General features: G+C 41.8%; 1 protein-coding gene across 7 annotated transcripts in view; it reads right to left on the minus strand.

Annotated features, from left to right (window-relative positions):
- TACC2 (transforming, acidic coiled-coil containing protein 2) overlaps positions 1-26,258 on the minus strand; it is a 210,737-nt gene that overhangs the window by 95,472 nt on the left and 89,007 nt on the right. For all 7 annotated transcript variants that reach the window (XM_015425395.1, XM_015425396.1, XM_015425391.1 and 4 more), the window contains one exon: positions 15,773-15,913. In XM_015425395.1, coding sequence (XP_015280881.1) covers positions 15,773-15,913 — 141 coding nt within the window. The remainder of the gene's footprint in view (positions 1-15,772; positions 15,914-26,258) is intronic.

A 26,258-nucleotide genomic window follows, 5' to 3' on the forward strand; every position in this document is an offset into this window, starting at 1 on the left:
TTATAAACATTTCTTGTTTTGATTAACCCTGTGGGCTGCATGTCTAAGGGAAAGAAACACACACAATTTAAATTTTTGGTCTACTTACATATGCTATAGGATATGCCTGAATGGTGGCAGTGCGTGACTGGAAAAGTCTTTGAGCCCCATCTCCAATAGCTCTGTGTGAGTGAGGACTGATTATTAAAGGGGGTTGTGCTACCCTGTCTGTGGATGTCTCTGGGAGTGAGAGGACCTGAGGTGTGAGACGGTCATGACAACTGTAGATTTTAAAAGAGACAAGAAGGGAGGTAAGTGGAACATCCTGACCTATGTATAACCCATAACCTGAAGAAGAGAGGTTGTAGAGGGTGGTAGGCACTCTGTGAGTGCACAAAGGTCTTCACACATGCTATGTGTGATGTCTGACTCCATAAACCATGGCCAAAACAATCCACCTCCAGAGGTTGACACACCATGGCAACCAGAATAAATGATGAAACAGTTTAGAGAATGGAAAATGAAAGCATATAACTCTCTCTATATAAACGTTCTAGCATATTGGCACTTTCCAGCTCTCCCATTGGCTGTGCTTGGCACTGGCCCACTCAAGAGTAATCGCGTGCCATTGGCTGGGTGTTGGGTCCACTCCTCTTCCCCACCCACTGCAGGATTGGCCATTCCCTGTCTGAAAAAACTGCTGTGGCTGTTGCTAGGCAACCAAACTTGGTTCTGTCAATAAAAGGCAGGCCTTTGTGGGGAACTCATTGGGGCCAGTCCTGTCTATGCTTGCCAGCTCCAGGTTGGGAAATTCCTGGAGATATTGTGGTGGAGTCTATGGAAGCCAGCGTTTGGGGAGAGGAGAGGCCTCAGCTGAATAGAATGCCACAGAGTCCACCCACCAAACCAGTTATTTTCTCCAGGGGGAGAGAGATCTGTTGTCTGGAGTTCAGTTGTGATATCAGGCAATCTTCAGGCTCCACCTGGAGGTTGGCTACCCTAGACCTGGCAGCACCCTCTAGGTGACTTGATGACACCTGACTGGCATGACAACTAGGTCTGGCTGCTTGTTCCTGTTACCCTCCTATGACAGCCCTCCTATGACAGCCAGAGTGGCATAGCAATTAGCGCTTCAGAGCAGGGTTTGCCAGACCCAGGTTCTTGCTGTGGAAGCTGAGTGGGTGATTTCAGACCACCTCACAGGATGTTGTGCAGATAAAAAGGGGGAGAGGAGAATGATGTAAGCTGTTTTGGTCCTCACTGCGGAGAAAGACTGTACTTTTCCTAGGTAGAGGCTGCAGGGGGGGGGAGATGGAAAGCTGAAGTCAGAGGGGCAGATAAAAGTAGGTTGATAGTTGACTGAGAAGGCAATAGGTTGCCAACTCCAGGTTGAGAAACTCCTGGAGATTTGAGGGGTGGAGCCTGGAGAGGTTGGAGTTTGAGAAGGGGTGGGTCCTCAGGTACAATGCCATAGACTCCACCCTCCAAGTCATCCATTTCCTCCTGGAAAACCATTGTTGCCACTGGAGGGCTGGAGATCGCTCAGAATTACAACTGCACTTTAGATGGCAGAGATCAGTTCCCCGGAGAAAATGGTGGACTCTGTGTCATTATACCCTGCTGAGGTCGCCACAGCAAATTGACACCGAGTGCCCAAGGCTGAGGCACCTGCCCAGACCCTCTTTCTTGAGCTTGTTGTATTTATTTCTACAATGGGCCTTATTCCTAGTCACCTATAAACCATGTTTTGCCTCTTATATATTTGGAAGCTCCAATCATAGTGTGCATTCTAAACTACAGTTAGTGATAACCATGGCCTATTATGGTGTCTGAACCTAGCCAAATAATGGAGCTGTGGAGAAACAAGGAGGACAAACTGTAAAATATGTGAGGAGTTTAGGGAACAATTAATTTCCATGCTTAGCAAGGGAACATGAGAAAGTGAATGTAGGAAGCGATCCTAATCAAGTCCACCTAATCGGTCTTTTATTCAATGGGGCTTACTCCCAGGAAAGTGTTTTTTAGGCCACAAGATCAATCGCAGTCAGATAACAGGAAGCTATTTCCAATCTGTGAATGGCCAGGGAATAGAATAAGCTGTCAAGAAAGGTTATCTTAACAATTATTTTATAGGGCATATATTCTTTATATATATAAGAAATATATTCTTTCCAATGATTCTCTCATTATTGCTCCAACAAATTTGGTAGATTATCATAATTTCCTTTTCTGACTAATCCAAAACCATCTAGTAAAAGCACAGGTGGAATTTATCTATTCCAGTTAATATATTTATTCCAAGTCCCATAATCTATGTCTAAATGTTTATGAACAATCAAAATAAGTATGGCTGAAAATTTATATAACAGAGTTTTGGATTGCGGAATTCAGATGTATAGTAAGAAAATAGTGGTGATACGCAAGAATAATTTTTTAAAAAAAGTTTAGTAAGGGTGCAAAAATTAAACTTCCATGAGAGCATTGTAAATAACTTACTATAGAACTATAGCCGAAATAATATCAGCACATCAGTTTAAGGCAGGAAACAGTAAAGTTCTGCATGTCTTTGGAAAATTCCACTAATCTGGTATTGTCTCTCAATGTCATTGTTACACAGTATTTCATACTGAATGACTAGTCACTAGTTTGTGCTCTTTTTAATGCCAGAACATGTACCCTACATTTTTAAATAGATGACATTAGAACAAGGGTTTATCAAGCACAGAGAAAGGAGGAGGGCTGGCAGTCTGCAGCAAGGTCCAGATGAACCCCCCCACCCCACAACAGCTGAACGAATAGGCTTGTGAAAAAGGTCTTTCAGATCACAAAAAGCCAGAGATATCATTCAAACAATATATTAGATCTAAATCTAATCCTAAACTGTATGTATTCAACCAGGAGAAGCTATTGATCACCAAAAATACAGGGGGAATACAGAGCATCACTTGCCCCGGAGTCCCTATCTATACCTTGTGGCTAATAGCCACTGATGGACCTCTGCTCCATATACTTATCTAATTCCCTCTTGAAGCTGTCCATGCTTGTAGCCACCACCACATCCTGTGGCAGTAAATTCCATGTGTTAATCACTCTTTGGGTGAAGAAGTACTTCCTTTTATCTGTTCTAACCTGACCGCTCAGAAATTTCATGGGAGTGCCCATGAGTTCTTGTATTGTGAGAAAGGGAGAAAAGTATTTCTTTCTCTGCCTGCTCTATCCCATGCATAATCCTATAAACTTCGATCATGTCACCCCTCAGCCGTCTTTTCTCCAAGCTAAAGAGCCCCAAGCGCTTTAACCTTTCATCATAGGTAAGTGTTCCAACCCTTTTATCATTCTAGTTGCCCTTTTCTGCACTTTTCCCAAAGCTATAATATCCTTTTTAAGGTGCGGTGACCAGAACTGTACACAGTATTCTAAATGAGGTTGCACCATTGGTTTATATAGGGGCATTATGATATTGGCTGATCTGTTTTCAATACCCATCCTAATAATCCCCAGCCTAGCATTGGCCTTTTTTATTGCAGTCGCACACTGTCTCGACATTTTCAGTGAGTTATCTACTACAACTCCAAGATCTCTCTCTTGGTCAGTCTCTGCGAGTTCTGACCTCATCAATGTTAGGATTTTTGGCTCCAATGTGCATCACCTTGCACTTGGTCACACTGAAACCCATTTGCCACGTTGATGCCCACTCGCCCATCCTCGACAGATCCCTTTGGAGTGCCTCACAATCCTCCCTGGTTTTCACCACCCTGAACAACTTCGTATCAACTCCAAATCATTAATGAACAAGTTTAAAAGCATCAGACCGAGTACTGATCCCTGCGGTACCCCACTGCTTACCACCCTCCACTGAGAAAATTTCCCATTTATACTCACTCCCAGTTTCCTATTAATTTTGTCCTTGCTTTCCTATGCTGTCATAATGATTACATTCTATAATCTTCTCATTTCAGGATCAGATTTACTGTACAATGAATTAGTACTGGCATAATTATTTTGCCTTTCACTTGCTATTCAGTTTATGATTATGGGAATCTTTTGTTCTTGTGCTTATTCATGAGACACATCCATCCCAATGGCAAACACAGCTGTAAACTGTCTCTCCAAACATCTAGTCCTCATACTCAAACTGTAAAAATACTTTTAACAACTTAACAGAACTAAAATATGAAGAACGATCTCTTACAATACAAAAGGGTTTTGTTCATCAGCTACCACGTCCTGTCTTAAGGCAGGAGTTCTACTATCAAACAGTCTTTTAACCTAAGGGATGAAAACTTAAGAAGACCACAATGTCATGTAGAATTCAGAACAGAGCAAGTAACATGTAGCAAAACTATTATCTGTAACATTTGTCCATACATAATATTCATTTGCACTGATATGTCTGTTTACTAGCTGAAACCTAAAAGAAAAATACATTAGATCAGGAAAGCCTTAGTTCAGTTGTGAGTTATGCCACTCATTTTCATGGCAAGACAAACAAAATAATACTGGCCCTGCATGATGAAATTCTCAACCCAGAGTGGTTTGAAAGATCAGACTATTACAATGGTGCCCTTCAGGACTTAGAATCAAATCAATGGGATTGTTTTGGGAGAATACTAATGGGTGTTGTGGAAATATTCATATCTTGCCATTTCTGTAAACTAATGGGTGTTGTGGAAATAGCCATCTCTTGCTCAGTCTGTGGGCCAAGAGCCAAGAAGTGGGCCACCACTAGGTACGAAAGGGCTGTCAAGCTTGAAGAAATGTTCTGTACTGAACCATGACTGATCACTGAAGAATACAAATGAGATCAAAACACTGTAATCCCTTTAACATGCTAAATGTGAAATTTCAGCCATGCATCTTACTCATTTGTCATCATGTAGGTGCACAGAATATAAGCACAAAAAATGGTTAGCAGCTGCTTTGGTGATCCCTGATTTAAACATTTTAAATAATATGCCCACCTATCCCATAGCACACTATTCACAACTGTTGCTGTGTAAACTAGGATTGATGGGTATTTCTACCCTCCAACTGGCACCAGGTGGACCAGAATACTTTCTGGAATGGGACCAGGATGTGGTGAGCTCTGAGTTAATTTTTAATTTCCCAGTTCAAACACTCTAACATTACTAAAATTCTGAGTGGAACTGCAAGGTACTACCTGTCCATAGTACAGTCACATCACTGTGTGTTAGCAAGTAGCATAAATAATGAGAATTATACATTTTATACAAATTTATACAAAATTATACAAATTTAACCCCACTGTGTGGACATAAATAGGAAATTTTTCTACAAACCCAAAGGAACTGTGAAGGTAGCAGAGAATTTTTTAAAAAAACTAAAAGGCAGGGGGGTTAAACCCCACAAACCAGACAGGCAATGTCTCCACATCCATTAATATTGTACCAAGGAACTAGGGTTGCCAGCCTCCAGGTGGGGCCTGGAGCTCTCCCACTCTTACAACTGATCTCCAGCTGACAGCGATCAGTTCCCCTGGAGAAAACGGCTGCTTTGGAGGGTGGACTCTATGGCATTGTACCATGCTGAGGCCCCTCCCCTCCCCAAGCCCCACCCTCTCCCGGATTCACCTCCAAAGTCTTCAGGTATTTTCCAACGCAGACCTGGCAACCCTACAAGGAACATAGAAATATCACAACTCAGCTGTAGACACAATGGGAAAATGGGAGGGAAAGACTGATGTGAAAAGGCGGAGAGAGAATGGATTTCCTCTCCTATATGCATCCTTATGGATCCCCAGTTTGATCCCTCATAATACACTCAGCAAGTTAAAAGCCTCGCTTTAATGTAATTTAATGACTCCACCTTTAATTTGTGCAAAACTAAGCAGAATAAAGCCAGGATAGTTAGGCATTACTCAGAATTTACAACTGACAACAAAATAAACTCTTTCCTACATTGGTGTTGCCATTATAGCACTTTACAGTATATTAAATGCCTTGTAATTCTTATTTCATTTCATATCTAGATGCTTGTTTTGTACTACAGAACATCACAGCTCTGTACACCATTTGCTTACTTTCCCATGAACAAACAAGCACTCTCTCATGATATATCTTCATGTCTAGGAGTCATTCTAATATTCTCTTATATAGCTCTTCCACCAATTTCTGTTATTTACATTGCTGCCATTGTAGTCAATAGGATTTAAAAGGTGCAATTCTGTTTTGGATTGCGCTGTAACACTACTTCTCTTTCCAAATTTCTTACAAATTTCCACCATATTGCTAGGCAACTGCTTTTCTTGCCTACCCTTTATTAATAGATTTGGCTATTAATTTTTCATTTTGAACTTTCCCTGCAGTTGAAATGTTTTGTCTCTTGTAACAAAGACAACAATTGGTCTCCATCTTCTCTGCAGAAACCTTTTAGATACTTAAAGGCTGCGATCATGTCCCACTCAAGTACAAATTTGAGATGACATTAGTTTCTTGTGTTTAAATACTGAGCAGCCCAAGTCATATAGAAAGAAATGGGTGCTGACAGCCTTGCATCAATAGGGTTTGTGGGTGAGGAGTGAAGAATCCTCCTTGTACTGGCAATTATGATTATATCCCTCCAGCCCTCTGTCTCTAAGCACTTTTCTCCCAGTCAGAGCACAGGAAGTGACCCTGCCAAAGAAGGAAGTACATGGGAGAAGGGTTTCAGGATATAAGCTGCAATCACGCCGCCGACATAACACGCCAACGCTCTAGTTTGGGGGCAAAACTCTATGGTGCCCAAAACTCTATGGTTGCCCAAAAATTAGAGTGTAGCCATGTGACACCAGCAGAATGATGACATCACTTCTGAGTAACATCTATTCTCAACTGAGTCTATTATTTCCAAGAAGTTTATAAAAACGATTCCTCATTGGTGCAGCATGTTGTAAATTGTTATAAACCATTACTTTGTGCTATTTATTTTCTATTTGTTTCATTGTTCTCTTTGCTGCTGTGTTGTGCCAATAAAGGTCTATGTATGTGTGTGTGAGTAACATCATCACGCTACATTTTGAGGCATTTGTGGGTGGGATTTCCCGCACTGGCCAGCTGGCTGGTAGCAGGGAGGAACCTCCAAAAGTGGGGGAACCCCCACCTGGAGTGGGGGGCTGGCAACCCTAGGAGGTTCATTGCCATTCACTCTTTCTGCTTTTCAAATTGAACCTCTTACTCATCTCTTTCTATGTGATTGGCACAGTTCCATGTGTAAACCCACAGACCCGCCATCATCAGCATTAGTTTGACTCACAGTTTGTTTCTAAACATGGATCAAAAACACCAAGTTATTTAAGGCAAATTCCAGAGGAGAAGCCAGGTTAATATGCTGCAGCCAAAATGAACGGTTTTGATTAGGGTTGCCAGCTCCAGGTTGGGAAATACCAGGAGATTTTGGTGATGGAGCCTGCAAAAGGTGGGGCCTGGGGAGGGGAGAGACTTCAGTAGGGTATAATGCCATACACTCCACCTTCCAAAGAAGCCATTTTCTCTGGTAAACTGATCTCTGGCACATGGAGATCAGTTGTAATAGCAGGAGATCTCCAGTCACCACCTGGAGTTTGGCAATCCTATATAATTTGATCTAAGTTTCTGTGACCCAGAACCTGTTTCGTTAGCTGGGTGAAGTTGGCACTGATCACACACACACATCAGAAAATGTGGGGAGGCATTGTTACAAGGAGAGATCAGTAAGACCCAGTTTCTCAAAATACAGGTGTGTTATATAACACTGCACAGCACAAGTATAAACAAAGATCTAAAGAGTTTTGCTTTGATCTGTGCTCTGCACTGTTATGTAATATACCTACGTCCTGGGAAACTGGGTTTTATATAAATAAATAAAAACTACCAAATGAATACAACACTTTATGCATCTCATAAAGTGTTTCTGGCTCATGAAAGTTTATAGTATAATAAACTCATTAGTCTTTAAGGTGCCATTAGATACCACGTTAAATTATTTAAATTTCTCTAAATTTCTCACATATTTTAAACTTTCTGTATACTGCTTTCTTCTGAAATCTTTATACACTGGAGTTGATCCAACCATCCTCTAAGGAGCCTTCAACCAATGTTCTTGTTCTTCCACAGTCCCTTCAGATTTTGCTCAGGTAGGATATTGGTAGGAACCTGTCCACTGCCTGTTTTACCGGAAACACCGCATCAAGCACGGCCGTCAGAGCGCTGGAGCGCCCATCTTCCAGAGCAATCGAGGCTCTCAGCCGAACTGCGCATGCGCACACACGCGCAGCTGGCGGCCTCACGCTCCCTCCCGTGGCTTTCTCCTCGGCATCTGATTGTGCTGGGGAGCAACTGCGCGGCGGCTCATGGGATCTGTGTGATCCCGCCGCCGCGTGTCTCTTTGCCCGCCTCAATTTCCCCCCGTGTGGCAGGGGCCATTGTCTGTCTCCGAAGAGGGATCTAACAGAACCCAATTCTACAGAGGGATCATTAATATAGGAAAACTATAGAAGAAGCAACTCCTGGCTTAGGTTTTGCAGTCCCCTGTGTTCAAAATCTACAGCAAATTAAACCAAGTAAGACATATGCAAATAAGATCTTATACTAACTGGAATTACAGTATTTCATTTTATGAGAAATGAGAAACAGTGAACATATGAAGTAGAATCTACCCCATCCCCAAAAGGCAATCCACATTCTTAGCTTTTTAATTTCCACAAAATATGTCCGGGGCTGGTGCCTCCGCCCTCGCACTTACCCTGGGGGACTGCAAACCCTACTGAAGGCACACTGCACCAACAAGCCCTGAAGATGGGGACATTGCTTTGTAAACTGCTTTGTAAATTGTTTCTATATTGCTGAACTGTTTCTATATTGCTACATTGTTATGTTCTGATTAATGAGCTTTTGTATTGCAATTTTGTATACCTCTGGCTATTACGCCCTAAAATTGTAATTTTGTACATTCTGAGTATTAAGCTTTAATATAAAGTTGGTTACATTATAGTACTTGAATGTTTATACCTTCTTAGGTCGTCTATCCCCAGTTTTTCTTATATTGCCTCCTTTATACTGGGAGGTCTGTGTTTCCTGTTTGTGACATTGCCTGCCAGGCAGCAGCAGAACGTGGCTTTGACTGAGTCTACTCAGGAGTCAGCCAGCTTGAAGGAGCCCAGCTAGCTCTCAGTGGCACGTTCAGCAGCAGAAGCCAGCCCAGCTGAGTTTCTTCCAGAGGGGTTCCTGGCACTGAGACCCAGGGGAGCTCTGACAGAGGGACAGGGATAGCAGGTCAGGTGCGTCAGCCAGATCTTTAAAGAAGTTTGGGCGGGAAATGCCAGAGAGTTCACTAATCCAAGGCAAGTACCCATTGACCCAGGGGCCTGTCACACCCCAGGACCGGGCTGGGGAGACGACTGGCTGAGCCCAGGGTTGGCTTGAATTTTAAAAGTGTGCCGGGGAGCAGACAGGGGGACAAGCCAGACCCATTCCCTGACAGGTGGTAATAAGTAAGGGGCAGAGCAGTCTGGGGAAACTGGGTGAAAAGAAGTCCCCCTGTTCTTGCTCTATTCTGAGGCTCTGTCCTGAGACACTAGCCCAACAAAAAGCAACCCTGGAGACTGAGACAGCTCTGGACTCAGACCTGGCTCCACAGAATCCTGACAAAAGACGAAGCTGAATACAAAGTAACTTTTAGTGGGTATTTTTTCCTGGTTCCTAGTGGCCACTGGACCACTTACCCCCTTGCTTCCCCTTCAGTCACTCTGGGATGGAGATTAAGAATACAAATAGGAAGGCTTTATCAACTCATCTAATACTACATATAAAGTTTCTGTTAATAACACAGGCCTCAAACTGGGGCAGATTATCTAGCTACATTCTGCTGCTTTTCTAGACATTCACTACTTGTTCTCTACTCTCTATAATTATAAAGAACACCACATATCTTTTGATTGGATACCACTTTTTATATTAAAAAAGCAATTAAAAACTCAATAACTTGAGTCCTGGTCAAGTCAATCTGCCCTTTAATGTGAAGTTAAATCAAAATCAATCCGCTATGGCATACCTAGAGACAATGGCAATAATGTTACCTGCCAGTGGATGAAAACAGAAGCCAATAAAGAATCTGTAGTTACCTATGGTACTTTTTTGTCCCTTTCAGTTAACTGTAACCTTTAACAAGTCTCTTAGGTGAATACAAAGAAAAATCAGAGTTTAGAGTGACTCTCAGGAGTCACTGTATAAATAAAACTCACTGTAAAAATAAAATTGTGGATAGAAACACATTCAGTAACAATAATGCATATTAAGCAAACTGGCAAATGCTTTTTCCTTCCTTGCCAGCAAGACTGACCAGATGTGTTTAAAGATTCACCATGCACAGAAAGAAGGATGTTTTATTGTTTCATCAAACTGGAGAACGGAAAACTAGGAATTAAAGGGGAGCAGAGACCTTTTTTATGGCTACCAGCTGTAGGGATGGGCACAAACCCAAAAAATCTGGTTCAGTTCGGGATTTGGGACAGTCCCCAAATCAAACCCTGAACTAAGCCAAAAGGCCCCAAACTCGACTGGCGAGTTCAGTGCCCCCTTTCTCTCGACCATGGTGAGCCACACCAGGAGAAAGGGGGGGTCATCTGGGAAGGGTTAAATGGCCAGCAGTCATTTCACCTGTCCGTTTCGCTTCCCCCCATTTGGAAGCAGGAGGAAGCGAAACCCACCAGTGAAATGGCTTACAGTCTAACAGCTGGACAAGTGCACCTGTCAGCTGTTAGGCTGAAACAGCTGGCAGCCATTCCACCCGCCTGGAAGCAGGGGGAAGGAAACTTACCAGTGAAATGGCTCATAGCCATTTAAGCCTAACAGATGATGGGTGGACCAACCCCACTGTTAGGTTTAAACGGCTGGCAGCCATTTCACCTGTCTGTTTTTTGCTTGGGAGTGAGAGAAGCAAAACCCACAGGTCAGCTGCAGACCCACACCGCTCAGCAGTTAGGTTTAAATGGCCTGAACAGCCAAAACCGAAGTGGACAAAAGTCCAATAAACTGGTTTAGGGGCTCCAAACAAGCCCAAGTCCTTGCTGAATTTTGGCTCGTGAGCCAGTTTATACCCACCCCTAACCTGGAGCCCATTATTTCAAAAGGAGGTATTATTATTCAGAAGAGATATCTTCCTCAATTTAATCATTATTCTGAAATTTAGAACTGACAGCTATTATGCACACAAAAAAATTACTAGACTTTATAAAATGCTTTACTAGAAGAGTGGAAATTAACTGTATTCCAAAAATATTTTCTGCTAGGATTATTAGCTCAACAGTCAAGCATTTGACCCATAACATTTTCTTTCCAGATTAAAGTTACAGGGGTAGGCATAAAATGACTTTGGACATACAGTCACTATGACTTTCACTGCTGGTGTACATGCGTCAGACAAATCTGTTTTTCTCATAGCTTCTTTCACTGTTTTCCATGAACTAGCCTAGGTCACTGGTACCTAAGGCCTGATCAAGACAAGAGGAGCGCAGGACTCATAAAGTCACAGACTGTCACTTTCATTTAGATGCTGGATGCTCCTGGGCACTGCATTTTTCAGCCATCACAAACACTGTGTGCGCCCACCCTTTTGTCCTTGCTCATGGGATACATTACATGATCAGTTGACACACATATCCCATATTTAGCACAGCTTATTTAAACTGAAAGTTACAGCATCAATCACCATGTATCTTTACTTTACTTGAACTGGAAATGGCATAGGCGTAGGCACAATTATTTGAGCCAGGGCAGCTGCTTCCAAGTCCGTCTGTAACATCACCTTCACTCTACTACTCAAAGATGAAAATGAAATGCTACAAGGATTCCCACTACAGAATTACAAGTAGGTTAGAAAAGGTTAGTCTAGTCACATGCCACCTCTAAATGTGAAATACCCAGTTAGTATGCAATTACTTTGTACCGCTTATTTGACAGGACATGATACAGTCTCACATTCTGCTGTGAATCATGGGATCTTTACAAAGCAATTCTCATTATAAGGGCAAATGATCATTAAATGCTAATATAAATTTTCATCTGAGAATGTACAAGAGTCATTTGACTTTGCTGCCCTGTAGGAAAGCCCCATGGGTAATAGTAAAGTTTGGCCTCTTCACAGATACGCAATGCATTATAATCAGTAACTACTCAGATCAAAAGCAAGATATAAATATTCACTCAAAGAAGATTCTGCCTTGGATCCAGACTAGCATTTATGTGGGCAGAAGGATTTCTGCCTGCAAAGTGCTTTTCTAATCCACTCCACAGCAGTACAGTGCAGATATACTAGTCTGGATCCAAGCCCATTATTGCTCTGAACTTCATTGTAATTTAGATGGGTTTCTTTGCTACATATACACAGCATTCATTTGAAAAATTCATATCCTGAGAACTCATAGTTTAAAAGCTTCCTTGATTGCTTACAATTAAAAGTCTCTATATTTAGCTCTGGATAGCCCAGGCAAGTCCGATCTCGGGTGGGCAGTGCTTTTCTAATCCGCTCCTCAGCAGTACAGTGCAGCAGATATGCTAGTCTGGATCCAAGCTCATTATTGCTCTGAACTTTCTCTCATTGTAATTTAGATGGGTTTCTCTGCTACATATACACAACATTCATTTGAAAAACTCATATCCTGAGAACTCATAATTTAAAAGCTTCCTTGATTGCTTACAATTAAAAGTCTCTATATTTAGTGCTGGATAGCGCAGGAAAGTCCGATCTCGGAAGCTAAGCAGGGCCGACCCTGGCAAGCACTTGGAAGGGAGACCTCCAAGAAATACCAGGGCTGAGATGCAGAGGCAGGCAATAGTAAGCCACCTCTCTGAAATGACCAAGCCCCACTTGGGGTTGCCAGACGTCAACCATGACTTCCAGGCATACACACATATACACAATACTCACCCAAAAAGTCTCTATATTTAGATATTACAAAGAGGGAGAGAGATGAAACCCATTTCTGGGAATTACAATATAATCATCCGTATGTTTTATATAGTCTGACCCACCATATCAACAAGTCTAGGAAGCAGCTCTGTCTCCCTAGCACTGGGGAAGGTTTGCATAGGCAAACCTGTGCAGCGAACAGCTTGAATGGGCTGGACAACTGTGCCTCACTTCTCTGGAAAGAATGTTGCTTTAATCATTACAGTTCAAGTGTGTCACCTGGCTACATAACTTACAACAATGTAAGCAAGCTGCCACCTGTCTTGAGACCATGATCACACTTTCTCTTTGTTTGGTTCACACTTTGGTTAAGAAACAAACAGAAATCTGAAGCAATTCCCAACCATGTCCCGTCAAGCAAATACAGAAGACAGTGTATCACAATTAAGAGCCTGGGAAGAGACCAACAAATTTGCTTTAGAAAAACTAACATGATCATTGCCCCTCCAGTCGGAAGAAAGACTCAGACACAGAAAGTTGGGTAAACTAAGGGCCACTTTATTTAACTTTAACATGTTTAAATGGCAAGGGCCAACACTAACCTGTGGCACAGTCAAGGCCAAGGGTCACTCTCGACCCCTCCCTTGCCATATAAAGGGCAAGCCACCTTGCCCCTGGCTCGAGCCACCTTGCTGTGGCTCACCCCCAGCCGGTGCAGCAAGTGGGCTATGTCCTGGAAGTCCATTCCCCCAAGCTGCACAACCTAAGGGGAGGATCTATCCAGGCAGTCCCAAAGGCAGATCACATTCCTCACCGCAGGCTGCACAACCCAAGGGCTGATCCTGCAAGACCCCTAGCCCCCAAAGTGGGGCTGCTAAATGGTGCTCACCAAGCTGCATATTAGTTTTCCAACACAATCCTGCCAACCTATAAAGTGACTAGCCCTTTGCCAAGTCCACAATCCACTGAAAAACTAGTACAGGGTAGGCAAAAACACACCCTACCACGTAGCCAATCAGGAAAGGGCGAAAAATCCCTACCCAGCCCCCACCAGGGATGACCAGTTGGAGCCTGCACTGCATTCAGGGTGGGAGGGTAGGCCGAGCATAAGGTGAAGACTGAGAGGTCAGGGGAGAGCCAGCCTTTGTGAGGTGCTGGCTCCACCCCCGCCCTCCCCCCGCACAGACCCGGATCAGGCCCGTAGCTAGGACCTTTTTAGTGTGGGGGGGTTCTGGGGAAAGTGGGGGGGCCCCACAAGCATCGTTCTTACCTTAAAGTGGGGGAGTCTAGCCCTGTCCTGGGACCTCCTGTGGTGTGCATGTTTTGCGCGCGTGCCGCCGGGATGACTCCACCCGGGGTGTGAAAAGAAGTTGCAGGCTTCTTTGGGAAAATCAGGAATTCTTTCTTTGGCAGTTCCTAAAGTTACACACGTTTCCCTGGGCCCAATTTATAGCCATTCACAGAGCTCAGACCTCTGACACATCCATTCTCCTACTCCCCTTCATTGAAATGAAAGCAATAATAATATGGAAGGAGGGGGCTGTGTGGTTTTCTGTTTTCACTAATTGACAAATGAGAAATGTGTGCATTTCTTACAGATTCTAGTAATACATAAAACAGTTGCCACAAGCCAACAGATTGAATTGTTAGGATGGAAGAAGACATGTCCTCTGAGGGATGCACAGCTCAATAGTCTCAATTCCAGTGTGTGACCTTTCCATTAATAGAGGTGTGAATTCATAAGTCATAGAGCTGTTAATAAGCATCAAGACCACTGTTGAGTTTTGTGCACCTGACACAGATCTGAGCATGAGGCTTATTTCTGCTTCAAATACAGAATAAGGAAGGCTGAAAATAAAACCAAAAGGATTTGATTTAAAATTATTTTTAAAATATTTTGATACGTCATGATTAATAGCTGGCTTCTATGACCACAGGGTGTTCCCCAGGAACAAAATCAATGGCCACTTCCACAGCCAATGTGATATATAACACTGAGGTCTCAGGTGCTTTCTCCTATTTATCCATGGTAATTTGTTAGCAAAGACAATTTAGGAAACAAATTCTATGCAAACCATAGTATGTAGCTAGCATGGCTATCAATTAAAAATCTGTTGTATGGATCTTAGCAGCTAAATGTAAATTCATTTGCATGCTACTTAGAGTACAATATAAGTGAACTTTATAGAAAATAAATAATTTCTTTTAAGTGCGAGGCAGTTTTTTAAATTACAAAAGTTCCAGTTGCTTTTAAATAAGATTTCCCCCCAAGCAATAAAGAACATTCCATATTATAGCAGCAAAACAGCTTCAAAAATGAAAGTCAGATTTCATCAGCAGAAGTAGATGATACAATTTTAAAGATGTATTGATTTTCACATCAACTGAAAACTATCAAAAGGAAACCCATGGCAATTTCATTCAGAAATGCAAGTTGTCTTTTTGCACTGAAGTGGAAGGAAAATACACCTTCAAGCTTGTTTTTGATCAAGTTTGTCACAGCAGAAGGAAACTAATACTTCTGTAAAACCAGCACACTGTTTCTTCTGTTCTGCATCAAATAAAATGTTCTCCTATATCAATATAAGTAAGTTTATTAAGAACAGTCATAAGACCAGCAAAATAGACCAAAATAGTACAGCACAGAATCTACAACATAGGGCCTATATCAATATATAAAATCAAGGGTCTAATAATAATCCAATCAGAGGGATTCAAGGGCACAGTTCTAGACGGCACCCTTTATCTATCACTTTGGGAAAGGATGTATAATCCTTCTGAAATCTAGTGACAAGATACTTTTATGACCAACCCATGCCAATGTTTGTAAATATATCGCCAACAAAAGGCTCATACCAAAACCAAGATACTCAAACAGACAAGTTCCTTTGGCAAATGCAATGTACAGTACCTCTTTCTTTCCTCAGTCAGATCCCCACTTCCTTGAGCAGATAGTTCCACATCAGTGACTGGTTCCAAAGTCAAAGTTCCTTGGCCGGGGAAAGATGTGATGGCTCTGTCAATTCCTTGGCAACCATCAGGCTTGGAAATACTGCAAAATAAATTCAGACAGTATTATTACCTAGTAACACCTGTCACACATAACAACAGGTTTTCAATTGTATTTGAAAGTTCCCACAGAGATGATAAATTACTGTCTCTCAACTAATCACGGGACCAAAATTAATTTGAATGAACACAGGGATGCCTACGGTTGTTAACTTTGGATCAGGAAATTCCTAGAACCTGGGAGTGGAGCCTGGGGACATGAGGGACCTCAGCAAAGTATGAGGACATAGAATCCACCTTCCAAGGCATCCATTTAGCTTTAAGGGAACTGATCGCTGTACTCTCAAGATCACTGTTAATTCTAGGAAATCTACAGGCCCCACTTGAAGAATGGCAACCCTATACCTCACTGGACTCTCAAATCATCTATATTATCAGAGTGTGGATAACTAGGAACTTTGTTTATAGTAATTTGCATTAAGAAGATACTGAATTCTAAAGAACTTTAGATGGTAGCTATTCTGCTATGATTACTACTATATGGTATCTAATATGTTTTAACTTAAAACATTATTCTAAACTTTTCTGACTTCAGTACTACACAAAACAACATGATTATTGGACTGTGTTGCTTTAAAACACTTTTCATTCATCTACCGAAACTACCTGTGCCCTCTTGTAAGCCGCCCTGAGCCCGCTTGCGGGGAGGGCGGGGTAGAAATGTCAAAAATAAATAAATAAAGAAAATATCCTACAAGAGGTGGAATTAGGCTTTTATTTTGACGCCTCAGGATAAAAGGTATATCTATTTTAAATGGTCTGTTATTGAAGAACTGAATACATACAGCAAAAATAACATGCATTTTTGCTATAGGAGTGCCCTCTATTGATCAGAAAGCAAACGGCACTTTTAATATCGTCCCATCATACTCCAGTCACTGTAGAGTTACAAAAAGCTGAATGACACAGTGAAAACAGAAAAAGAACTGCATATGCCATTCTTGGGCTCCAAATCACTCTTGTAAAAGAGTACAATAAATCATTTGCAGTCATCAAACTTCAGAACAGTTTGAATTGGGAATGTACTGTGAGAACAAAGATGACATTTAAATATGGACAAATTCCAGAAGGGCTGCATGTTATTCTGCAACTGCAAATCAAGAGTCTTGTGTCACCATAAAATTCTGTTGAGGCTCCCTCATAAAAAAAGAGCTTGTTTGGGCAAACGCTCCTTGTTTGTCATTACAAATGATCTAGGAATCTGGGGGGGGGGGAGACTTATATTTCATTTGTTGCAGAATTCAATCAAAGCCATGGTTAAAGTTTCAAGACTGATATGGGGCTTAACATATATGTATACATGGCACACAGCCATAAAGTTTGGCTTTTACTAGCAACTGATCTAATAATCATTTATTTATTTAAAGATATTTATACCCTGCTCCATTAATGTAAGTATTCCCAGAGGTGCTCAAAACAGTAATTAAAAACACAGTAATATAAACAATATTTATAACAACATCTAAAAAACAGCAAGTGAACAGATGTAAAAATCTATAACAAACACAGGGAACCTGAAAAAACTAGCAATATAATAAGAGAGAACGACAAGTTAATATTTTCAAACACAGTCACAGGAGAGAGAAAGCCTTTAAAACAGCAGTATCCAGATAAAATCAGCAAGTTCCAATTAAAACATCAAACTCTCAAACAGAGCAGGATAAAATATCCTTTGCTACAGAAGATTTTAAAAAATGCTTAGGAGACCTTCAGTGCTATCATAAGTACACTTTCCTTGGATTAAGCTCCACTGAATAGACTTCAGTAGGATTCTCCTTATACCTGATTAAATTTGTTCTTTTAAAATGTCTTAATCTGGTTCTCAGTGATACCTCATAGATATACCTCTAGGTAGCCTGGGCTTAGGTTTAGCCAAGGCTTACCAGATAGGTTTACCTAGCCTAGGCTTACCGGATAGCCCAATGTAGCAGGCAATCTCCTGCCTTGGTTTCCAGCTCCTGCTGCTGGGGGGTTCACTAAAGCAGGAGCAAAAATGGGGGGGACGGACGGACATGACATTGTGCAATGTCATGACATAACTTCTGGTTGCACTTTTTCTCTCTTTCTGCCTCCCACCCCAGAACTCTCTTTCTACCTCCTCACCCCTTTCTCTCTCTGTCTGTCCCCCTGCCAAGGCTCCCCCATCACATAGCCACTCTTAGCAGCTCACCTGGAGCTGTTCCACGCAGGCCTGTTGAGGCTTCCCTCCCACTGCTCCCCTTGGTGGCTTGCCTGGTGTGGCGGCTCCCAGGCTCCACCACTGCAGCAACAGTCACCACCACCAGGACTGTAAGAAGTAAGGGCATTTTCTGTGCATGCGCATACAAAGTGTTTTTATTTGGGGGGAGAATCTACACTCCTAATGGCTGACTTAATACTTGGCTACCAATATATGGACATCCTGGTCTATGCCCTTCTCTCTTTTGCTGTTGTGAAAAATACTTTGTCATTCTTTGGGATGCACAAGCTTCCAACCTATCCTTCCCTAAACAGATGGACATCTCTTATGCAACCAGTACTGAGATAAATGCTGAATCTGTGCATTTATTAGCCTTTCTATACCTTACTGGGATTATTTCAAACAGATATAAATATCAATCCATGGTAAGGCCCAAGGATTATGTTATTCCACACATTAAATAATAATAATTTCCACATTATACGTAACTTGTTTTTAATAACGAAACTGGTGAGAGATGCAAATGAAAAGGGATGGGCTAGAAACTTGAGAGTTGGAAATTTGCTTTTTAAAAAATGAAAGTCGAGCATCTCTCAATGCCAAAATTAAAACAGAAGCATCTAGAAAAGAGGTGAATTAGTTCGTCACTAAGAGCATTAGAGATATTATCCAATAGGTGTCTGTGGTACTTGTGCTCACCTTCATCCCCTAAATTATAAAACTTTTAATACTTTGAGGAACTTTAAGCTCTTCCTAAGCAAAGATGTCTGGAATGGATCCTACTCACCAAATAAATGTACATTTGTTGTCTGGAAAGGCCTTAAGTGAAATGATCTCATAATATAATTCACAAGAATAAATTTATTCCCTGAGATATTCTCCAATTCCTTGCTAAGTCCTTGAAATATTTTTGAAATCAAGCCCAACAGTTAGTTAATGCACATGGCTATACATTAAGTCCAGAAATGTACAATTATTCCCTTCATAATTCTAGCCTCTGCATATTTTTTGTTCTTAGATCCCTTTTGGGTAGTGTTCCCCCCACCCCAGTTTAAATTTGCCATTGACCTTATATGGTAATAGCATGAAATATACTGTAAATAGCCATACAGCGTACCGTGCAATTCCAATGCTGGAGTAACTTCAGGCAAAATATCTAAATTTCTTAAATTAAGCACTCTGGAATGCCTTCTGAGAGAACAAGAAGGCAATCAGAAAACTATGCAGAAATGCCTGAGAGGACCCTAAACTATACAGATCAGATTCCTTGTAATACTGTGATTATAGACTGAAATCCTTTTTTTAAAAAAAATGTCCTTGTTTTCAAAAGTAAAAGACATACTAATGGGGGAAATAATAAAGACACTGGTGGCAGTCTGAAGATTAACACATTTACTGAGACATGAGCCTTCACAGCAATATAGGTATATGGCATGATAAACGTTTATTTTATTTAGATATTTATACCCCACTTTTCTCCTCAATGGAGTTCCAAAGCCGCTTACAACACTGTTCTCCCCTTCTCCATTTCAACCTCAAACTGTGAGTAGATGTGCCACTTGCCTTCCAACAGTAGATAAACCCTTAGCCTCAGGCTCAATTCCCTGCCCTTAAGAAATTGAGGAATGGGAGAAAGAAACGACTGGAAAATGGACTCCACAGTAATGCCCTAGGAATTTCCCCATGTCTGTCTGGTCTTTATCACAGGGAATAAAAGAAATTCCTACAGCATCACCTGGAAGTGACATCACATCATTCCCAAACTTCCTCCTCCCCGGATACCACCCTCAAAATCTCCAAGCAGTACTGGCAACCCTACTTGTGAGGAAGGTTAGGGTGGCATAGAACAACTGGCCGGAAGTAACTCCGTGAGCTTCCATGGCAGAGTGGTGATTTGGACTTGCATCTCTCAGATCCTGATCAACCATTACACCGCATGCAGTTACTTCTAAATTTCAGTAATTAATACCAATTATTTACATATAGAATATATGCATACTTCTTGATTATCGTTCAGAACTGCACATTAAAAATGCTTTCAGTAAAAGCAGATTTGTTACATCGCCTTGCAAGGAGTTTGAAGCAAATGCCAATGTGGAAAAATGATGTTGGAATGGAAAAATCCACTAAGATCTTGATTCCAGCTCACAGCTCTTTCCTGCAAAATCCATTTTGGTTTCCAATCCACCACATTTTTCTGGGTACATTCATTGTTAAAGCATTTTCATCCAGAACACATTCTACAAAGTGAAATACGATTTCCAGAATTTACTCCAGAATGAAAAAAGGACACCTCTCCTCATTCTAAAACTTCTGACAGTAACTTTCTGATCTCATCTATGTCATGAGCTCATAGGCCTTATGCAGATTTTCCAGAAGATTTTACCAGGATGAAAACCACCACTGTCAACGTTTTTGTAAGATTTGGCTATAGAGCACTTCAAATTCTTAGTTTTCAAGCAGTGCTTGTCATACGTTTGAACTTGTTTCTCCTCCCCCCCTTTCAAGCTTTGTTTATATACTGGGAAACTCAGCTGTTTACTTTAGTGAGAGAGATTGCTGTGCATGACCCTATGAATAGGATCTGTCAAGGGAGGTGACAAGATATCAAAGGAGGAGCACTCCTTCCATTCCCTCTTTCCCATCATCCAACAGACTTGCCTGGCTCAAACCCTCTCGGTCACTGCTGGGCTTGGGAGGCAGCAAGTGAAAGAGGCCGGCTGGCGGTGGTGCTAATGGCGTGCTCCAGATACAATGACAGACCATGCTTCGCCACAAAAGTGGAAGCCTTCAATTATCGAGCCATGCACAAGTGTGCAGAGGGAGAAACATGCAAAGCAGATGGCACCCTGGTCTTGTTCCTGTAAAAAATATTAAGCTAAAGCCACTGTTTGTTATTATGCCTAAGTATGCCTAAGACTGCAGCCCTGGGGTCATGAAGACAGTGAAATATCCCCAGGGTAAGAAGAGCGACATTAGCAGAAGTAGCTTAAATACACAGCAAACTGTCAGGAATATTTTTTTTTTGCAAATGCAACCATAAAATATTAATTATATCTAATGATTACTGAATGTTGCCGTTAAGTACCATTGGACTTGATTCAGCAATGCTTAAGGACTGACTAACTTAGGAGTATACCAAATAAGAGCTGATTACATTCATGCAGAGTTGGAATCACAGCATAAAACAACAAACTAATCTGGTAGGGTGTGGGAAGGAAGAAGAATGTAGTGTATGCCTGAACAGGCATGATAATCACTTCAGCAGTTGCTCCCCTGCTAGAATGGTGGAAACTTCAGCATCTAGCAGTTTTATCCTCTGGCTTATTTTTGATGTTTGGACACTCAGTTTCTTAAAACAATTAGAGCAAAATTTGATCTAGCAGAAAAACTGGCATGGGTCCTTGCATAGGGCCGACTATCCATTATATGGACAGCAAGGGTTCAAAGTTTGTTCACATGATGCCCAAAGACGATGAGTTTGAATAGAACAACATTTTCCAAAACCATATTCTTTAAATATACAAATACAACAAAAGCATTTTTATCTGCAGAAGACTAGGCAGTGATTGCCACCCCGCTCCCTGCTTGCTCTAATGCAGACATCTACTTCGTCCCTCACGTTGTTTCTGTGGGTCAGGTGGTTCCCGGGAACAAGATTTGTGGAGGGGGGGGGAAGAGGTTAAGTCCCACTCCTCCACAAAATCTATGGATAGTTGAATACACCCAAGTATCCCTTACTTGCACATAAATAATTTTAAAACTCTTATCTAAAAGACAAGAAAAGCAGTCATGAAATATCATAAAAGGAACAAATATCCTTCATAGCTTTGGGAGAACAAGTATAATTTAAAAATTGGAGAGAGATTTTAATGGATAAGTAGCACTGCAAGGATGAACAGTTATCAAGATATGCCGGGCACGGTAAGGTTGCCAGCTCTGGGTCGGGAAATTCCTGGAGATTTTAGGGATGAAGCCTGGGGAGGGTGGGGTTTGGGGAGGGGAGCAGTGTTCCCTCTAAGCTGAGTTAGTGTGAGCTAGCTCACAGTTTTTTAGCCTCTGGCTCGCACATTTTTGTCTTAGCTCAGGGAGGATGGTTCCAGAGCTAACTAATGTATGCAGCAGCCAAATCGCTCACTCACAACTTTAATGTCAGTAGCTCACAAAGTAGAATTTTTGCTCACAGGACTCCACAGCTTAGAGGGAACACTGGAGGGGAGAAACCTGCATGGGGTAAAATGCCATAGACTCCACCCTCCAAAGCAGCCATGTTATCCAGGGGAACTGATCCTTGTGACCTGGAAACCAGCTGTAATTCCAGGAGACTTCCAGCTGCCACCTGGGGGTTGGCAACACAAGGGCTTGGGATATATATATTTTATTTTTATTTATTTTAGCATTTATATCTCGCCCTCCCCGCAAGCGGGCTCAGGGCAGCTTACAAAGAGCAACAAGTGCCCACGTAAAATCATATAAAAACAGTAAAAACCAGTAATTATCAACACAAATAAGGTGCTCAGTAAAAAACAACAGCTACTGGCTTCCCGTTTATTTCTGAGAAAAATTCAAGATCCTGGTTATCATCTTTGAGCCATAAGGAAAGGTGGGGTCCAGATATTTTAATATAAGATAAACAGATGAATGAAAATACACAAGAGGTCATCACAGTTACACTCCACAGAGTATCACAGCTCTGCAATTCCCTACATTTTAGATTTCCCCTTCCATCTACGGTAGTTATAAAGATGTTTCCCCTGATTCTTCCTCAGCTGCTTGTAGTAGTTGCCAGGAGCAGACTGAAAGCAACTAGCAATCAGTTACATGGTTCAGGTGTAATGACAAATCATAGTTGGCCACAACATACACAAGACTGGGAGTTTAATTGCTTCTTTGTCTACTTATGCATGGCAATCTAATTAGATACTTCCACTTTTGCAAAAAGTTACATCGGATTCATCTGGCTTTTGAGCAAGGGAAACCTTTACATTTATCTTTTACATCGAAACCAGCAAACGATGGATTGTGGTTTCCCAGAAAAGCTTGGAACTCCAGGTTTTCAGGCAAAATGGCTTCGCTGAAACAGCAAACTTGGGCCTGGAATCATCTAATTACCTTGTCTCACGCAAGCAGAAGGGAGAAGGAGACGCATGCAATCACAAGAATACGCAAGGTTTGTTCTCCCCATAGCATACCAGACTTTGCCACTATATTTAAATCTGGGCATGACAGCAATGCATATGTTTGATCTGCATACTGGCTCCCTATGGAACCCTGGGTGATAACCATACTATTAGCTGATGAGGACCCTGAAACGACTCGCTTGGTGGCAAAATATCTTTCGATAGTGCTATTTTTAAAGCGGCTTTGAAATGTTATAAGTACCTTTTGTATACAATTTTAAAATTTTAAAACTAATTTCCATAATATCATGGGATTTTATAGAATTCATTGAAGTTTATAAAATGTGGTCTGATATTACTGATCGAGAGCATGTTTATTAGCTTTTATTGTAAAGACGTTCTGCCTAAATTTCTTGTAATTTTATGTAATGCGTTTTATAGTTGTTGTTTGCATGTTTGGCTTAAGACCTTGGGTCAATGAAGCTAATAAATGAAATGGAAATGGATCTGCATACTGGTCTGGGATTAACATCTCCAAAGGACTAGCTACTTCCCCAGTCATCAAATGCCATTCTGCATATAATGTTTTCTTTTTGTTCAGGTGCCATATTTATGAAATGTCCATCCAAGGAATTTTTATCTTTCCTTATTACTACTGGTGTACCATCCCAGGGTTAACTCAGTGCTCTTTTGGAGGCCATTTGGAACTTGAAGATAGTTTTCTTGTGGTTTGTGCTTTCCTATTTTATGCTTCTTAACAGAGACAGCTATTTCTCTGATTTCTGTTTTTATCTTTTCTATTGTACTGGTTCTCTCTTGAGCTTTGAGTGTAAGCTGCTCTTGGTTCCTGTTGAAAGAAAGTCCAGGGTTGAAATATGGAAAAGGGGATAATTTGCATAATATGCCTGAAGAAACATCTTCTTACAGCCCACCAACTAATCTGCCTCTCAAGCCCTGCTTTTTGTGCCCCTACCATCCGAAGTGAGTTAGGTAGCAACCAGGGGTCATTTCCTGCAGGAGTGCACAAGAAGGGAGCTCCGGCAGTAAAGAGCCCAGGGGGAGGGAACATGCAACAAGCCCCACCCTCTGCTCCCAGCAGCCCTCAGTCAGAGCAAGAAGCAGCCAGGTAAGTTGCAAAGCTCCACCGGCCCCTGGTCCAAAACAGTCCAGTGGCACCTTTAAGATCAAGTTTTATTCAGGTACAAGCTCTCCCTCCTCTACGAAGACAGATCTGTACACACCCGCACCAAATAGCTAGCAATCCAAAACAGTCCAGTGGAGCCTGAGCGGTGGGTGTTGCCTTCTGACACCCTTCCGGTGACATCAGGGGGTGTGGCATATGCAAATAAGTTATGCTAATGAGGTATACTAATGAGCTCCTGGACCTCTTTTTCTACAAAATGACCCCTGGTAGCAACCAAAGGCAGGTCATCTTCTGTGGTGGACCCTACCTTTGGAACATCCTCCTCTTCGAGGTACCTACTTCACTGTCTTTTGGGCACTAGCTAGAATATATCTTTTTACCAAGGCTTTTAATTAGAGATTTTTGCGCCTTTGTAATTATTTGCTTCTGTTTTATGGATAGGGTTTTTTTATGTTGCTTATATCTAATTTTGCTTATGTCTAATGAATTGTTCTTTTTTGGTGTCGTGGTTAAGTGCGCGGACTCTAATCTGGGAGAACCGAGTTTGATTCCCCATTCCTCCACTTGCAGCTGCTGGATGACCTTGGACAACCCATAGTTCTGACAAGAGCTGTCCTTGAAAAAGGGCAGTTTCTGTCAGAGCTCTCTCAGCCCCACCCAACCTCACAGGGTGCCTGTTGTGGGGAGAGGAAGGGAAAGGAGTTTGTAAGCCGCTCTGAGACTCTGAGTAAAGGGCAGGGTATAAATCCAATCTCCTCCTCCTCCCCTTTTTTTTCTTCTTCTTGGCCTTTTTTAAAATGGCTTGAGTTTTAATACTGCATGTTAACTGTAAGCCACCTGGACAGAACTCTGAAGAGGTGGCATAGAAATAAATAATGCACAAGACTATTCAGCTGTGGCGAACTGGAATATGGCAACCATAGCTATATTATACTTGGATACAATTTATTTCGGTTCCAGTTTAAGTGTTTCGCCGCTCGGATGCGTCCCGTCTCGCTCTGATGGAGACGCACCGGGACCCAGTTGACGGGAGGGGTCTGAGTTCGTCCCAGACCTCCCTGGGGTCTCTGCAGGAGACCCTCAGCCTGGGGAGCTGAGGAGAGCCTCTTCCAAGGCGACGGCCATGGAATTGAGGCTCCCCTTATCCCCGAAAGGTACGGAGCCAATATGGCGCTTAGAGATGACTGCCGGAGCAAGCGACCACGATCAAAACCCTAAAATGCTTCCAAAAGATCTCCAGGTCTCCAAACTGTGAGTTAAGCAACGCTCAGGTGAAAATGCGAACAGACCTTGGTAGTAATTGGAAGCACCTAAGATTGAAGCGTGGAGGGAGAGGGATTGAGTATTCCCCCCCTTTTTCTTTAAAGGCAGTTAAATCGGAAATAAAAAGACTTAAAGCTAAAACAAATACATAAGAAGTTAAGCGAAGGCAAAAACTGCCAAAATATACAAAGCAGATCTAAATCACATAACTTTTGTCTTGTTTTGGGAAACTTACTTCTTGTTTTGTTTGTTTTTTAAGCCCCCGGAGGGGATTTTTTTTAAAAAATTTAATACTACAAAAACTACCAAGAAAAAATAGGGAAAGGGTAACTACAACTAGGGAGAAAGAAAAACAACCCACACTACACTAAAAACCCAAGGTTAGGAGATCATTCCCTGTTAAGCTACCGTTAGTAATAAAAAACAAGAAAAGCTGTTAATAAACAATATACTTTGTGAGAACCTGTCTTTCTAAGCTTATATGTTAGTCTGTTTGTTACTTGTTATGAGAAGATTTCCCGAGCATCTCCTCCAGCTCACTTCATAAAGACAGTTTTCAGAGTCCTTCCGCCTTTACATCTACACTAAGACTCTCTAAAATCTTAATAGCTTCTTAGACGTT

This window comes from Gekko japonicus, unplaced genomic scaffold, assembly GCF_001447785.1.
Source record: "Gekko japonicus isolate JY-2015 unplaced genomic scaffold, Gekko_japonicus_V1.1 scaffold183, whole genome shotgun sequence".
Taxonomy (NCBI): domain Eukaryota; kingdom Metazoa; phylum Chordata; class Lepidosauria; order Squamata; family Gekkonidae; genus Gekko; species Gekko japonicus.